Source organism: Heterodontus francisci, chromosome 36 (genome assembly GCF_036365525.1).
Source record: "Heterodontus francisci isolate sHetFra1 chromosome 36, sHetFra1.hap1, whole genome shotgun sequence".
Taxonomy (NCBI): Eukaryota; Metazoa; Chordata; class Chondrichthyes; order Heterodontiformes; family Heterodontidae; genus Heterodontus; species Heterodontus francisci.
The window spans coordinates 3750004-3768490 of record NC_090406.1 but is presented as its reverse complement, the minus strand read 5'-3'; the positions used below and the strand labels follow the sequence as shown (position 1 = coordinate 3768490).

General features: G+C 44.3%; 1 protein-coding gene across 1 annotated transcript in view; it reads right to left on the bottom strand.

The window, feature by feature from the left end:
• The window catches only part of ell (elongation factor RNA polymerase II), a 163757-nt gene that overhangs the window by 36245 nt on the left and 109025 nt on the right, over positions 1 to 18487 (bottom strand). Inside the window, exons 4-5 of the mRNA XM_068015978.1 lie at positions 13288 to 13451; positions 5373 to 5623 (exon numbers count right to left, since the gene is read on the bottom strand). Coding sequence (XP_067872079.1) covers positions 5373 to 5623; positions 13288 to 13451 — 415 coding nt within the window. The remainder of the gene's footprint in view (positions 1 to 5372; positions 5624 to 13287; positions 13452 to 18487) is intronic.

Sequence of the window (18487 nt, the reverse complement as noted above, 5' to 3'; positions counted from 1 at the left end):
ATACCATAAACATTTCTAAGTAAAACGACCTTCAAAACAGTCACTATTATTAGGTCCAATTTATACACATCAGTTCTGATGAAAGGTCATAGACCTGAAACTTTAACTCTCTTTCTCTCCACAGATGCTGCCAGGCCTGCTTAGTATTTCCAGCATTTTGTTTTTATTTTATACACAACATACCTTGAACAGCGGTAACATCAATGGAGATATCAGTTGAGGGAAAATTGCTGCCCAGGGCAGAGAGTTTACTGCTCCTCTCCAAATAGTACCATGGGATCTTTAACATCCAGCTCAACATGCAGAAAATGCTTAACACCTCATCCAAAGAATAGCAACGCCCTCAATACTGTATTTCAGGTTGAGGGAGAGGGAAGATACTCTGTATTCATCTCATGCTGTACCTGTCCTGGGATTGTTTGATGGGACAGTGTAGAGGGAGCTTTACTCTATCTAACCCAGTGCTGTACCTGTCCTGGGAGTGTTTGATGGGGGACAGTGTAGAGGGAGCTTTACTCTGGATCTAACCCTGTGCTGTACCTGCCCTGGGATTGTTTGATGGGACAGTGTAGAGGGAGCTTTATTCTGTATCTAACCCAGTGTTGTACCTGCCCTGGGACTGTTTGATGGGACAGTGCAGAGGGAACTTGATTCTTTACCTAACCCGTGTTGTACCTGCCCTGGGACGGTTCAATTTTGACAGAGTGGAGAAATTAGTCCAACACTCAACACAAACACGTCCTGCTGACCAGCAGAATACAGCTTTAGCTTCTGAAGTACCCAGTTCCAAGGTCCTCTGGAGCTGATCACAGTTACTAATTAGGTTTCAAGAGCTACCCCAAGAATCACTGGCAGGATTAGTTGGTCTCAGGTAGTTCTAGCTCTTAAACAGACCCCAGCAAATTTTGGTGACTGTAATTTGCATCATCACAGATCAATTACGAAAGGAAGAGACGACAGGCAGGGTCAGAACCGTTCAGAACATTCAAGTCTGGACTGGAATTATTGAATGGTTACAGCACAGCAGGTGGCCATTCAACCCATCGTATCCATGCCAGCTCTCTGCAGTCCCACTCCTCCACCTTTCCTCCTAGCCCTGCAAATCTTTGCCAGATTATCCAATTCCCTTTTGAAAGCCATGATTGAACCTGCCTCCACCAGACTCTCAAGCAGTGCATTCCAGATCCTAAATATTTGCTGCATTAAAAATTTTCCTCATGTCACCTCTGGTTCTATTGCCAATTACCTAAAATCAGTGTCCTCTGGTTCTCGACCCTTCCACCAATGCGACCCGTTTCTCCCCATCTATTCCATCTGGACCCCTCATGATTTCCAGCACCTCTATCAAATCTCCCCTCAACCTTCTCTTCCCCAAGGAGAACAGCCCTAGCTGTGCCAATCTATCCTCACAACTGAAGTTCCTCATCTATGGAAACATTATTGTAAATCATTTCTTCAGTCTTGCTAATGTCTTCACATCCTTCCTAAAGTGTTAAGAATTGGACACAATACGCCAGTTGAGGCCGAACTAGTGTTCTATAAAGGTTCACCATAACCTCTTTGTCCTTGTGCTCTGTGCCGCTATTTATAAAACCAAGGATCCTGTATGCCTTATTAACCGCTTTCTCAATCTGCCCTGCCACCTTCAATGATTTATGTACAAATGCCCCCAGGTCCCTCTGCCCCTACCTTAGAATTGTAATTGTTAAAAAAGATTACCTCCCCTTATTCTTCATCCCAAAGTGCATCACTTCACACTTCTCTGCACTAAATTTCATCTGCCACGTGTCCACCCATTCCAACAGCCTGTCTATGTCCTCTTGAAGTCTATCATTATCCTCCTCACAGTTCACAATACTTCCAGTTTTTGTGTCATACCCAAATTCTGAAATTGTGCCCCACACACCCAAGTCTAGGTCATTAATACAGACCAAGAAAAGCAGCGGTTCTAATACCGACCCCTGGGGAACCCAACTAAATACCTTCCACCAGTCCAAAAAACAACCGTTCACCACTATTTGCAGTTTCCTGTCATTCATGTTGCCACTGTCCCTTTATTCCATGGCTTTAACTTTTTTGACAAGCATGTTATGGTGTACTTTATTAAACACCTTTTGGAAGTCCATGTATACCACATCAACTGCATTACCCTCATCAACCCTCTGTGTTACCTCAACAAAAAAACTCCAGCAAGTTCAACAAGATTTGCCCTCAACAAATCCACGTTGACTTTCCTTAATCAATCCACACTTAGAATCAGAGTTATACAGCACAGAAACTGGCCCTTCGGCTCGTGCCAGCCATCAAGCACCTAACCATTCTAATCCCATTTTCCAGCACTTGGCCCGTAGTTTTGTATGCTATGGCGCTTCAAGCGCTCACCTAAATACTTCTTAAATGTTCTCCAAGTGACTGTTAGTTTTGTCCCGAATTATCATTTCTTAAAGCACCACCCCCGCATCTGAAGAGGACTGGAAGATTATGGCCAGTGCCTCCACAATTTCCACCCTTACTTCCCTCAGTATCCTCGGATGCATCTGATCTGGTCCTAGTGACTTATCAACTTTAAGTACAGCCTGTCATTTGAATACTTTATCAATTTTTAGCCAGTGTCTCAACTACCTCCTTTTTCACCATGACTTAGGTAGCAACTTCTTCCTTGGTAAAGACACATTAAAATTACTCATGGAGTAACTCAGCCATGCTCTCTGCCTCCGTGCGTTAATTTCCCTTTTGGTCCCTAATCGGCCCCACTCTTCCTTTTACCACCCTTGTACTCTTTATATGCCTCTAGAAGACTTTTGGATTCCCTTTTATGTTAGATGCCAGTTTCTTCTCATACTTTATTTCTTTTTTCCACTTCCCCTCTTAACTTTCTATATTTAGCCTGGTTCTCACTTGTATTATCAAACTGACATCTGCCATAGGCACCCTTTTTCTGCTTCATCTTACTCTCTTTCATCATCCAGGGAGCTCTAGCTTTGTCTGTCCTATCCTTCCCCCTCGTGGTAATGCACCTTGACTGTACCCGAACCATCTTCTTAAAGGCAGCCCATTGTTCGGTTACAGTTTTGCCTGCCAATCCTTGATTCCAATTTACTTGGGCCAGATCCATTCTCACCCCATTGATATTGGACACCCTCCAATTGATTATTTTTTACTTAGATTGCTCCTTATCCTTTTCCATAGCTATCCTAAACCTTATGGTATTATGATACTATAACAGCATCACAGCTGTAGAAATAAGATTTTATCAATATCTGATTCAGCACATCACACCATGAACCTGGAGCCAAAACTGACTTCAGTAGCTGTACCTTAGTGTCTGCTCAGGCCAGAACTTGTGGCAGACAGCAAATTATTCACAAAATCACTAGCAACGGATCACGGTCAAAGAACAAACCCCTTTACTGTGAATTTTGTGATTACTATAGCTTCCTGTCTTTGTTTTGACTCCAGCTGAAATCCCTCAGGGTAGAAGTGTCCCATTTAAGATAATACACGTGCGCAGCTGTGCAAAAGAAAAAGTTGGAAGGTACTGTGCATTGAATTGAACAGGCCATGCACAACAAAAAATAAAGTTCGAGGTAACATCGGTCTCGCCTAACACTTTTACGTGTCTTTTCTCTTGTGGGTGTGAGCCTGCTTGGTTTTGCTAAGCTTTGCTGGTCTTCTGTCCACTGGCCTAACTGAAACCTGGAAACTTTATTTTCAGTTTGTGCCAGGAGCCAGTGCCATTAGCCTGGGCCCTGTGCAATATAAAAACTGGTTCATTTGCTACTCACAGATTACTCTCCAGCGAGAGGATTTGAGTACAGGAGCATGGATGTCTTGCTGCAATTATACAGGACCTTGGTGAGGCCACACCTGGAATATTGTGTGCAGTTTTGGTCTCCTTATCTGAGGAAGGATGTTCTTGTTACAGAGGGAGTGCAGCGAAGGTTTACCAGACTGATTCCTAGGATGGCGGGACTGACGTATGAGGAGAGATTGAGTAGTTTAGGATTATATTCGCTGGAGTTCAAAGAGTGAGGGGGGATCTCATAGAAACCTATAAAATTCTAACAGGACTTGAAAGGGTAGAGATGCAGGAAGGATGTTCCCGATGGTGGGGGAGTCCAGAACCAGGGATCATAGTCTAAGGATACGGGGTAAACCTTTCAGGACTGAGATGAGGAGAAATTTCTTCACCCAGAGAGTGGTGAGCCTGTGGAATTCGCTACCACAGAAAGCAGTTGAGGCCAAAACATTATATGTTTTCAAGAAGGAGTTAGATATAGCTCGAGGCGAAAGGGATCAAAGGATATGGGGAGAATATGGGAACAGGTTACTGAGTTAGATGATCAGCCACGATCATAATGAATGGCAGAGCAGGCTCGAAGGGCCGAATGACCTACTCCTGCTCCTATTTTTTTTTCTATGTAATACCATGTCCACTGCAACCCTGATCATTACTGGATTTAGATCTGAAACTGGCTACTTCCCAAACATTCTTTAGACTTGGTATTCATCCAGGTGATGCCAGTGCTCAGATCCACAACACCTTTCTTTTCACCACACTTTAGGAGGGATGTCACCGCCTTTGAGAGGATGCAAAGATCTACTACAATGGACCCAGGAATGCAGGACTTCAGTTATATGGAGAGACTAGAGGGGTTGGGATTGTTTTCCTTCGACCAAAGGAGGATAAGAGGAGACTTAATGGAGATGTTTAAAATCATGAAGTGTTTCTATGGAGTAAATAAAGAGAAACTGTTTTCCAGTGGCAGAAGGGTTGGTAACCAGAGGAAACTGATTTACGGCTAATGGCAAAAAGAACCAGACACAAGATAAGGCGTTTTTTTTTTCTTAAACGCAGCGAGTTGTGATCTGGAATGCGTTGCCTGTAAGGGTGGTGGAAGCAGATTGATAGTAACTTTCAATGAATACTGGGGGAAAAGCGCAGTGGAGTGGGGCTAATTGAATAGCTCTTTCAAAGAGCTGGCACAGGCGTGATAGGCTGAATGGCCTCCTTCAGTGTTGTTTCATTCCATGATTTGCGGTACCAAAGTACAGTGGAGTTTGGATGCAGAGGAAAACTCCCACTCATAGGCTTCAACCCCAAGGTTAGAACAGAGCCTTTTACTGTTCAGCATTGTGACATTCTCAACACAAGTCATGCTGTGGTTTCTCTGTGAGGTTGTCAATTGGAGAATGCTTATTAGGATCACTGGAGCCAGCAGACAAGGGCAGACTTTCAACCAGTCATCTGGGCTAGATTTGAACCAACGTACATCAGGTGAATTCTCAGACTCTATCCTGCTGCACTGCTCAGCCCTGCTTATGTGCGTTTATTTTTTGAAATCTCTCAGACATTTAGAGAGCTGTGCTACCTGCTGCAGGAGATTTTCCAGCGAGTCCTTATCCTGCTGGCTGATTCCATCCTTCTGCAATCGAAGAATTAATTCTGGTTTCTTGTAAGGCTTCAGAGCCAGTAAGTGGATGACCCGGTCTCGATAGGGCCGCTGGGAAACATTACTGATGTGTTTCTTCATTGTATTAGCCAGGTTCACTGGTGTTGGTCGCCTCCTTTGGGGAACAGCGTCAGGGATACCACGGGCCGGTTTACGGAGCACCCTTTTAGCTGAAAGTAGAAGAGAAATCAAAATTAAAGGAACCAGACAGCCAGCACACAAGAACCTCACTAGACCCTAATATGGCAGCTTTATGCTTTAGACCTGCTGTGTGCATCCAAGTTAACCTCTACCCACCAAACAAGTCAGGCACCGTAGCTCAACTGGACAAGCACCAATTCAAATGTTACATGGTGGGCTCACACCAAACACACTGCAGGGATTACGAAGGTTGGCTATTGAATTTTAGTCATGCCACTGTAATGCATAGTGCCACTCGGACAAAGGTGGGGTGCAGAAGACTGTTGATGCACAAACTCACCTCGTGAAAAATCAGACAACTACTATGAGTAATTTGGAACATGTGGTGAGTGTAACGTGCTTAAGAGGAACAGATGATTTTGGACCGATGGTTCTCAAAACTCTCCACCACTGGGGGTTTTCTTCACCTCATGTCTGGGTCTGTGGTAGAATAATCGATAGAGATTGATCGCTATGATTAGTCAACAACTCCATTATTGTTGTATCATGTGACGACCTGGATGATGGACCACGGACTTTATTAATTAAACAATTCCTATGTCCCTGTGTATTGAGTAATCCACCCATGTTACGTTACTGGTTGAAGGAGGGAGGAAACAAAGGCTAAAAAGACCCAAGATTGATTTAAATAAAAACAAATGGAGACAGATATTAAAAACATAAAATCATCCCTTTAAATTCAACTCCAAAGGTGGGGAAATTGGGGGATGGGGAGATTTGGACTGACCTACTGAAAGGGGCAGTGGTTAGACTGGAAATGCTGAGTCACAGTACTGTCAGAGCACAGCATGTGGGAGATGTGTCAACTTCACCAGGAAGAGAAGTTGAGAAATAGCCTGTGTAGAAGGTGGCGTGCTTTGTTATGCAATGGTTGTCATGATCAGTCTTTTATCTTTGAATATATTTTAATCTGCCCTCATCTTTGTGACTTGTGTAAAACTGGATCTGAATGTGCTCATAAGCCTTTATTTCACCAAATGAAGGGAAACACAAAAGCACTGTGCTTAAAACAGGGACTGCTCCTCTGGCACCGTCAAGCCCCTTCTCATCAGTTTCCACAGAGCAATAAAGGAATTCCTTAAAAAGTGGATGCTAGTGAAATAATAAGATGTAGATCAACACATCAGAGCTCAGATGAAAGACTATAGAACCCAGGGTGATACTGGACAGGGTGGAAGCGAGGGGGAATAAATCAGGCAGACCACCTGTTCTTCCTTACATCCAGGTGAGGTTCTTGTCTCTCCCCTCCTGCTAAATTAACTCATTGCCTATAGGCAGTGAGCGTTAGCTAGGAATGTTAGTGGGACGAACTATCAAATGGTCATTAACCAAGAGGAGGAGGGAGGCAGGGAGAAACCACCACAAAGATTTTGACCATTTGCTTCCTATCCAGCCAATTACTATTTTCTCTGATCGCAAATTTTCACCTTATCCACAAATCTCTCTGAAGGCCCTTTAGCTTGTATGTTCTGAAAGTCTACCATCAAAGATCTATAAATAGCAAGTGAGATCTTCCTTTCATAAACACTTGTTATTGCCCTTACTCTCATTAAGTACCTATTGATCTGCTTTTTAAAAAGCAGACTACAACGTTTCATTCTCCAAAAGAAACATGCCTTTAATTCCCAGGGTCACATCTCTGAAGTTTTTGTTAAAAAACGAGAACATTGCCAATCTCCTCTATTTATCAAGCACCAAATTATTTCAGCACCAAATTATTTCAACTAGGACTCCTCCATTACCCAAGGATGAATAATCAAGATTTTTTTCTTCTTCATTCCCCTACACACAACAAAGGCACCAACTCTCCCAGGGTACAATTTCCATTGTACAAGGTGCTTTCCAGTACCGCAACCCAGTCTTTACGGAAGAGGGGGAGTGTGGGGAAGAGGGGGTATATCTGTGAGATCCTTGACAGCGACAGTCAGCAATATAGTTGACCAAAGGACACCACAGTGAGGAAAATTCTCCCCTTGCCTACCATCAACACACACACACACACATTCACTTTCTGGAAGAGGGGGCACAAATCCTGGATGATTTTCTGCTCCTTAACTCAAGGTAAGAGATCAAATGCAGCCTGGCTAAAATCAGACTGGGAATCTGGAACATTGGACTAAACTCGATGGTTATAGAAATATAATAAAGCATTTGGGTTTGCTTTAGAAATAAATTATGGGACAATAACGGGAAGGGGTTTGTTGTGAAGGTTGTTAAGGGAACAGGAAATGAGCTTAGATATTGGAGATGAAGATGGGGAAGCAGAGGCAGGAAACTGCAGTGATGCAATGTTGTGAAGGGGAGTTTAGGAATGTCTTTACAGTCCAGGCTAACCATAGAGCAGGAGGAGGATTTGGCTATTGTGAAACATTACACTAGGTGGTCCAGCAGCGAGCGAGACCAAACTGATTAAGTGCCATTTCTGTTCAAGGCTGCAGTCCTTTCTAGCTTGGGATACAGGGGTGGTGAACTCTGCCAGGGAATGGTAAAAGGGGGAGACTGTGAGCATCAAAGACACCTAAGGGAAGAGACAAGGGAAGCGTTGAGCTGGTCAACAGGAGCAGTGATGCTGTGGCTGTTGGAAGGTTAGAGAAGAGGAGTTTGGAGTTCAAAGAAAATACTATGGACTTCAAAACTTGGTGACTACTTAAATGCATCTTGGCTTCCCGGTGAAATAATTGTATCTAAATACACCACTGTGCTTAGCCACTCCAAATTCAGCTGCCTACCACACACGAAGATCCTTTAATTTCAGCTGCTGTTTAGAGACAGGCTCAGTAAACTGAAGTTAAAACAAGTTATGGAAAATGGCTGCAACGTGCAAACACAGTGAGCAGCGACATATCTTAAAGGAGCAAACCGCAATCTTTCTCATTCCTGTCCGAATTCACTCAGTCGGATTCCACAATGTAAACCGTTTTCATCACAAGTTTGAATGAAAATGGAATAAAATGCATGCCTCAACCAAGTTCATCTAGTGCACATCATGGGCCACGATGGTCTCTAGCAGTTGGTCTTAGGAAGATGGGAAGGAATTGCTCAGTTTTTCACAAAACTAGTGACCAGGAAACTGTGTGAAGACTGCAGAATCTCTTGCAGATATGTCTAATAATGGATAAATTATTGGTAGGTAAGTTTTTAACCATAACCCCAAGATCTGTTGGATAGAACAACTTCACTTAAAGTTAGCAAGTGGCCCACCGAGACTAGCTCACCCCTGTCTCAGTTCATCTGCTGCAGACTCGACTATTACAATGCTCTCCTGCCCTGCCTCCCAATGAGTAAACTGCAGTACCTCCAAAACATTGCTGCCCACATCCTAACTCAAGTCCCATTAGCCTATCACCTTGTGCTCACTGACCTACAGTGGCTCCCAGTCCAGCAACGCCCCAATTTAGTATTTTTATCTTTGTGTTCAAATTCTTCTACAGCCTCGACCCTATCTCCGTAACCTCCTCCAGCCCTGCAACCCTCCAAGATCGCTGCACTCCTCTAATTCTGGCCTCGAGCATTCCAAAATTTAATCGCCTGGCCATTAGCAGCCATGCCTTCATTCTTACCTCTGGAATTCCCTCCCTAAAGTTCTGGTCGCCGCACTACAGGAAAGATGTGATTAAGCTAGAGAGGGTGCAGAAAAGATTCACAAGGATGTTGCCTGGTTTGGAGGGCTTGAGTTATAAAGAGAGATTGGATAGGCTGGGTCTGTTTTCCCTGGAGCAAAGGAGGCTGAGAGGGGACATGATAGAGGTATATAAAATGATAAGAGGCATAGATAGGGTAGATAGCCAGAGTCTGTTTCCCATGGTAGGGGTGACTAAAACTAGAGGGCATAGATTTAAGGCGAGAGGGAGGAGGTTTAAAAGGGATCAAAGGGGTAAATTTTTCACACAAAGAATAGTGGGTATCTGGAATGAGCTGCCTGAGGAGGTGGTGGAGGCAGCAACAGTAGCAACATTTAAGAGGCATCTGGACAGGTACTTGAATGAGCAAGGCATAGAGGGATATGGAATTAATGCAGGCAGGTGAGATTAGTATAGATAGGCATTATGGTCGGCATGGACGCGGTGGGCCGAAGGGCCTGTTTCTATGCTGTACGACTATGACTCTAAACCTCTCCACTTCTTTACCCCTCACTCCTTTAAGGCACTCCTTAAAATCTACCTCTTTGACCAAGTTTTCACAATATCTCCTTACATGGTTCGGTCACAAATTTTGTTTGATAACAGACCTGTGAACTGCCTTGGGATGCTTTACTACATTGAAGGCGCTATATAAATGGGAGTTGTTGTTGTTGGAACTATCTACAGAGCTCCAGTGGATGGGGTGAGAATCAATGGTCCTCTGTGTTGGTATTTACTTTTCCCAACATAAGCGTTTTAAGTGCAGTGTAAACTGTAATGAGAAGTGAAACTCCACTGTTGTGTGCAACAGACTGTCACAGCTCATCCTCCAAATGTCACTCAACATTGAGCCAATTCATGATCAGCGAGAGAACATTTTGATCTGTTATTGTAAACAGTAAACTTACACATGGAGTCACACGAGTGGGAAGGCGTTAAATGGCTGCAAAATACACTAAGGAATTTGAAGGAAGTCAAACCATAAAAGCAAAGCTGAGCAGAACCTGTCCGTCACAGACACCGTACCCTTGCCCTCCAATGTGGGCCAATGCCAGCAGTACCAAAACAAGTGAGTGTTGTTGCTGAGGCAGCAATCAGCCTTTTCCCTGCCCTTACGTCTGGGAAGTGTTGACGTGTATAAAAACAAAAAATGCTGGAAATACTCAGCAGGTCTGGCAGCATCTGTGGAGAGGAAAGCAGAGTTAACTTTTCAGGTCAGTGACCTTATATCAGAACTGGCAAAGGTTAGAAATGTAATAGGTTTTAAGCAAATAAAGTGGGACTGGGTCAAAAGATAACAAAAGGGAAGGTGTCGATAGGACAGAGGGTCACAGCAAATAACTGACACGGTCATGGAGCAAAGGCAATCGGTATGTTAATGGTGTGGTGAAAGACAAAGCGTTAGTGCAGAGGGGGTGTTAAATGACAGAATAATGAACAGCCCTGGCCAAAAGCACAAACATGAAGAAAAAAGTGGGCAGGGACATGGTAAAAAAAAAAGAATGATGAAACAAACTAAAATAAAATAAAAAGAAAAAAGAAATTAAAAAGGGAGACCAGTCATGCTCTGAAACAAAAACAGAGTTAACGTTTCAGATTCTGATGACCTGAAATGTTAACTCTGTTTTTCTCTCTCCGCAGATGCTGCCTGACCTGAGTATTTCCAGCACTTCGATTTTATTATTAGCTCTATTCCAAACCAGATAGCGCACTGACCAACCAGTGAGAGGACACAACCATCATACTGAACACAGCTTTTCCAAAAGGTAAATTGTATCCACTGTCAAAGTGGATTCCACTGTTGTAAACTGGCATTTGGCGTAATGTTTTAACATGGGGATTTTATAACAAATGCAGATGAGGTGAATTGAGACACATGGACCATCATTTACTTAAAATAGCACTGCAATGCTTCTGCACTACTCAACAACAATTTGTATTTATCAAGTTCCTATAATGTAGCCAAAGGTCCCAAGGCATTTCACAGGACGATAATCGGACAAAAATATTGACACCGAGCAAAAGGAGGAGACATGTGACCAAAGAGGTAGGTTTTAAGTAGTGTCTTAAAAGTGGCGAAACAGAAGTTTAGGGTGGCAATTCCAGAGCTCAGTGCCCAAGCAACTGAAGGCACGGCCACCAATGGTGGTGTGATGGAAGTCGGAGATGCACACGAGGCCAGAATTGGAGCAGTACAGAGATCTGAGAACTGGAGAAAGTTACAGGTATAAGCAAGGCTATGGTCGATCTGAACACGAGGATGAGAATATAAAATGTGAGGCTCAAGCTTTAGTTAGAATGCAGTAGTCTTGTAGTTATGTTACTGGGATAGTAATCCAAAATAACCTGGACTAAATCCAGAGAAAGTGATTCCAAATCCCATCATGACAGGTTGATAATTTGAATTTGATTTAAAAGATGTGAAATTAAAAAGCTGAAATCAGTAAAATGAAGCTGACTATGAAGCTGTCAAATTGATGAGTTGAAACCCAGTTACTTTACTAATATCCTTTAGTCATTTATGGCATCGAAAGAAACCTGCTGTTCTTACCTGGTCTGGCCGAGATGCATATCCAGTCCTGCACCAATATAGCAGACTCTTAACTGCCCTCTGAAGTGGCCTAGCAAGTCACTCAGTGGTTCACTACCAGTGGTTCAAGAAGGCTACCCACCAGCTACATGGAAGCATTTTGCAGGCAGGCAGAGATTGGGAGCTTGGTCCCTGATTTATTTGGAATTCATTAGTGCAAGAGTTATATCAATAGAAACAGTCATTAGCAATGCTTCTCTAATACCTGTATCTGATATTGAAATGAGATCGAACAAAGAAGTGACTAGACACACCACCCTCCAACTCCTGCATAGAGCAGAAGCCCCTCCTGCTTTCCCCTCATCACAATAAGGGGGAGCACTCCACCACAGTCATGTTATTTCTCACTAAGATGGCAAAAAGTGCTTTCAAAGTGAATTCTTTTCACTTAAGAACAGCCATTTGCTGATTTGAAGGGGCCAATAGTAAGATTTTGTATCCAGCTCATGACAGCACAGGGTTAGATACAGAGTAAAGTTCTTCCTAAACTTTCCTAACAATGTACAACAACGTAAATTCAGAAAAGCACCATCCCCTAGACCAGAAATCTGTGCTTTCTCCACAGCAGCCAGCTCAACGACTAGCAACATTCTGGGGGTTACCATGGACCAGAAACTGAACTGGAGTAGCCATATAAATACCGTGGCTACAAGAACATGTCGGAGGCTAGGAATCCTGCGGCAAGTAACTCACCTCCTGACTCCCCAAAGCCTATCCACCATCTACAAGGCACGAGTCAGGAACGTAATAGAATACTCTCCACTTGCCTGGATGGGTGCAGCTCCAACAACACAAGAAATTCAACACCATCCAGGACAAAGCAGCTCGCTTGATTGGCACCCCAACCACAACCATTCACTCCCTCCACCACCAACCACAGTGGTAGCAGTGTGTACCATAAGGTGCATTGCAGCAACTCAACAAGATTCCTTTGACAGCACCTTCCAAACCCACAACCTCTACCACTTGGAAGGACAAGCCACACACCATCCTGACTTGAAACTATATCGCCATTCCTTCACTGTCACTGGGTCAAAATCCTGGAACTCCCTCCCTAACTGCACTGTGGAATACCTACCCCACATGTACTGCAGTGGTTCAAGGCGGCAGCTCACCACCACCTACTCAAGGGCAATTAGGGATAGGCAATAAATGCTAGCCTAGCCAGTGACGTCCACGTTGCATACACAAATAAAAAAAATGAAATATGTAAAATTAGGTTGTGCTGTCAAGACCAGCAATAAGACTGCTACACCATGTTGATTCATACTGACTGATCAGTGTGCTCATGCACTCTTTGCCCTTGTGAAGTGTGATAGGAAAGTAACAGGATGCCCAGAGATTAGCCAGCCATAAAACCGAGCAGCAGGTTAGCACCAGAGTCTTTGAATGACCACAGCTAGCAGACCCAGGATTTTCTTACCTCTGTAACGGCCTCCGGGTTTAATAACTATCGCCCCACGGCTTCGAGTCTCCTCCTCTGCTTGTGTCATACGCTCCCGGGTCATTTGGTAGGAGTCGTCAGTTGCGCGCACAGTGATTTTATCCTGTATGCCCCCGAGACAGTCTAGCTGCACACTGCCGAAGCTGCCAGGGAATAAATAAAGAACACACTCAATTAGAAAGGCCCTAAACATAAAAAGTAAACAGAGGATGGAAACCTTCATCTCTGGGGCAGACTGAGCTGTCACACCATTACAGAGCCTGTAAGGAACCAACAGCAAAGTCCTCACTGGGTTTATCCAGAGGGTACCCGAGCCACAGGAAATGGGAAAAGACCCGATGCTAAGCACGCGCTGAGTTAGTCCCTGGTCAAGTGACAGTGAGAGGCTCTACAATGGGTGCCAACATAACCTGGCAAGGATCCCTAAGTCAGCTGTCCTGCACCTGATTGTGACCCAGTGTCTCCTGCTGGTAGGTGCAGATGATGTTGGCATCACATGACTGTCACAAAGTAGGAGAGTCAATTTATTACCAGCTCCCACAGGAAGAATGACCCCTTGGGTAAGCTACTGAAGGTCTGCTATGGAATTGCTAGAATTGTAGCCTTTCTGAACCCACCTTCAGGAGAGATGGGAGGAGAATATTGTGGCAGGGGGAGTGCAAAGAAATCAGAGAAAAAACATGATACAGGGCTGCGACACCAACCAACTTATTTGTGAAAGATCACAGGCGGCACAGTGGCGCAGTGGTTAGCACCGCAGCCTCACAGCTCCAGCGACCCGGGTTCGGTTCTGGATACTGTCTGTGTGGAGTTTGCAAGTTCTCCCTGTGACTGCGTGGGTTTGCGCCGGGTGCTCCGGTTTCCTCCCACAGCCAAAGACTTGCAGGTTGATAGGTAAATTGGCCATTATAAATTGCCCCTAGTATAGGTAGGTGGTAGGGGAATTGAGGGAAGGTGGGGATGTGGTAGGAATATGGGATTAATATAGGATTAGTACAAATGGATGGTTGATGGTTGGCACAGACTCGGTGGGCCGAAGGGCCTGTTTCAATGCTGTATCTCTCATGACTCTATGACCCCAAATGACAGCATGCTGTGATGCAACGATATCTGTGATTCCTCAGACACCAACCTCCTGATTGCAGTAGCACAGTGTAGACAGTTGGCAAATTCAGGCCTGACAATCCCACAAGGGGGGGGTGGGGGAGGGGGGGGGAAATAAAATAGTTGCAATAAGCAGTTCTATTTTAATAGGGCCCTTTCAGTAGCTTAACACTGCCTCCTGTTACTGGACAGCAAACAAAAAAAAAGAGAATCACAGTTTCCTATGCATTCTACACTGGGAAGCCAATAAATGGAGCCCAGACAGAAGAAAAGGCAGCAACTCTGCAAGGGCTACAGTCAAAGGGGAATCAGACCACAGAACTCCTCCGGGCCATACAAGATCCCAGAATATTGATAAGATCACATACAGCTGAGGAAGGCTGTCTATCCTTTCTTAGTGCATCCATCTTGAAGGATACACAATTTCTCAGCACTTGCCATTTTCTCCCATCGCTGCAAAATAACAGCACCTACTGCAGAATCACTTTGTGGGGGCTCAAACCCACAGCCGCCCTACCCAGAGTCTATTTTGTGTGCTGTTCAAACCACTTCAGAGGTGATCAGGTAGTCACCAATGTGGACATGAGCCCAAAGTAACAGAGCTAACCAATTAGCTGTAATCATATTGGGACTCTTGTACAGTTTGACATCAATAGTAGGGAAAATGCTAGAATCCATTATAAAGGATGAGATAACTGGACACTTAGAAAATAATGATAGGATTGGGAAGTGTCAACATGGATTTATGAAAGGAAAATCATGTTTGACAAACCTGTTAGAGTTTTTTGAGGATGTAACTAGAAGTATAGAAAATGGGGAACCAGTGGATGTGGTGTATTTGGATTTTCAGAAGGCTTTTGATAAGGTCCCACTCGGGAGGTTAGTAAACAAAATCAGAGCACATGGGATTGGGGGTATTATACTGGCATGGATTGAGAATTGGTCAACAGACAGAAAACAGTAGGAATAAACAGGCAAGAATCAGTGCTTAGGCCCCAGCTATTCACAATCTTTATCAATGATTTGGATGTGGGGACCAAATGTCATATTTCCAAAATAACAGAAAGTGCTGGAAATACTCAGGTCAGGCAGCATCTTTGGAGACAGAAGCAGACTTAATGTCTCAGGTAACGTTCTGATGAAAGGTCACAAACCTGAAATGTTAACTCTGCTTTCCTCTCCACAGATGCTGCCAGACCTTCTGAGTATTTCTGGCACTTTCAGATTTTCAGCATCTGCAGTATTTTGCCTTTATTGCAATATTTCCAAATTTGCTGATGACACAAAACTTGGTGGGAATCAGAGTTGTGAGGAGGATGCAAAGAGGATTCAATGGGATTTAGACAGGTTAAATGAGTGGGAAAGAACATGGCAGATGGAATATAATGTGGAAAAATGTGAAGTTATCCACTTTGGTAGGAAAAACAGAAATGCAGAATATTTCTTAATGGTGAAAGATTGGGAAGTGTTGATGTCCACAGGGACCTGAGTTTCCTTGTTCATTAGTCACTGAAAGCTAATATGCAGGTGCAGCAAGCAATTAGGAAGGCAAATGGTACGTTGGCCTTTACTGAAAGATGATTTGAGTACAGGAGTAAAGAATTCTTGCTGCAATTGTATAGAGCCTTGGCGAGACTGCACCTGGAGTATTGTGTACAGTTTTGGTCTGCTTACCTAGGAAGAATATACTTGCCACAGAGGGATGGAACCTTCACCTCCAGGGCAGACTGAGCTTTCACACCATTACACAGCCTGTAAGGAACCAACAACAAAGTCCTCACTGGGTTTATCCAGAGGGTACCCGAGCCAGAGGAAACAGGAAGAGCAAGGCTCGATGCTAAGCGTGTGCTGAGTTAGTCCCTGGCCAGGCAACAGTGATAGACTCTATAACAGGTGCCAACATCGCTTGGCAAGGATCCCTCGAAGGTTCACCAGACTGATGCCTGGGATGGTGGGATTGTCCCATGAGGAGACTGGGCCTATATTCTCTAGATTTCAGAAGAAAGAAAGGTGATCTCATTGAAGCATACAAAATTCATACAGAGCTCGACAGGATCGATGCAGGAAGGATGCTTTCTCTGGCTGGGGGTGGTCTAGAATCAAGGGACAGAGACTCATAATAAGAGCTAGGCTGTTTAGGACTGAGATGAGGAGGCATTTGTTTACTCAAAGGGAAGTGAATCTTTGGAATTCTCTACCCCACAGGGCTGTGCAGGCCCTGTCATAAAGTATGTTCAAGACAGAGATCGATAGATTTCTAGATATTAAAGGTATCAAGGGATATGGAGATAGTGCAGGAAAATGACATTGAGCTGGAAGATCGGCCATGATCTAGTTGAATGGGGAGCAGACTCGAGGGGCCAAATGGCATTCGCCTGCTTCTATTTCCTATGACATGTATGAACTGCACACGTTTTAATCAAGTTGCAATAATGCAAAGTACAGCACTCGACAGACTGAAGGAATAAGTTTTGATTTAACAGATCTGACAATGTTAGTCAGACTAATTCCCAATGTTAGAAGAAAGTGTACCAGCTAATGCAGAACGTCACTTTGGCCCCATTCGTAGAATTCCCAGTTCTGAACCAGAAGGTTGAGAGTTCAAGCCTCCCTCTGTGACGAGCCCATAGGCTGACACTCCTGTGCAGGGCTGAGGGAGTGCTCCATTGTGAAGTGCTCTCCTATCAATCAGACATTAAACCAAGGCCCCAGCTGCTTAGTAAAGATCCATGGTAGTACTCAAAGGAGAGCAGGGTGTTTTTGTGTTGAGACCAACCAACATTGCCTGAAACATTAACCAGCCATTCACTTTAATTGCTATTTGTAGAACTTTTTGAGAAAGTTGTTACGGTGCTTTATATATCACCTTTAAAATCCTTCAGCGGAATCCATATACAAGAATTGTAAATAAAAGCTGTTTTCAGTGGGCTGTCACTCATAGCCACAGGACAATATCATACCCTGTCCATCTCTTATAAAATGAATAAGAGATGGCTGGTGGCAGTGAACAGAGAGGGAATATTTTGTCAAGGTAAGAGACTGTGCTGATCTGTGTTTAGTATTGCAGTTCTGAATTTGCTCTTGGGTTTTTGGCAAGGTGAGAGTACACAAAAACAGCAATGTGCGAATTCTCAATACATAGTGCAAAAATATTAAATCACTTAAAAAAAAAAAGCACGACAGCCAATTCCCTACCCCCTCCCAAGAGGAAAATATTTTTAGCTCCTGCCTATGCATTACAGATTATAATTACGAGACACAGCAGCCACTGTAATTGTCTGCCTTTGCCAAAGTCTGAATGTCAGTTGGCATCTGCGCGTATGGGGTGATGAACTGATGGAGGAGCTTTATATCTCAGCTCTCACTCCCCACATGCATTGCTCCTCTTAAACTCAGTGTGAAGAATCAGAGGTGATTGGCATTACTAGCCCAGTGGGAAAAATGGCTCATATCCTAACATGTTCCACCATAAGTGTCTGACATTCAGAAATCTGGTTATTTGCCTTCCTTTAAGGAATCCCATCCAAGGGGGATGTCCAGGTCTCATCACTGCGGTCAGTAAGGACATTTAAGAGAATGAACTGAGGTGACAGCCACTGATCATTAGAGGCCTGCTACTCGACCCAAACCAGATGACATGTGTCGGGTTCGGGTCGGGTCAGGCCCATCTTCCGGGGCCGGCTTTCAGGCTTGGGTCAGGCCGGGCCGAGTCCAGATCACGTCGGGTTGGGTCAGGCCGGGCCGGACACACACGGTTAAGTGCTCTGCTGGTAAGGATTAAAAATACTTAACTGAGCTGGGAGTCCGGGACGAAACGGAGTCTGTGCAGTGAGCGACTAACGTCACTATGACGTCTCGCGCATGCGCTGCAGCTTCTTACAGGTTCGATGGTTGGGTTGGGCTCGGGGCAAAATCGGAGGGGCTCGGGCCGGCTGTGGTTCGGGTGGGGTTCTTTTTCCTGACCAAAAGCAGGCCTCTACTGATCATGTCCCTCTTCTCTTCTCCCTCAACCTCCCAGTACACACGCCATTTCTCAACACTTGCCATATTCTCCTTCCAAAATAAAGCAAAGATT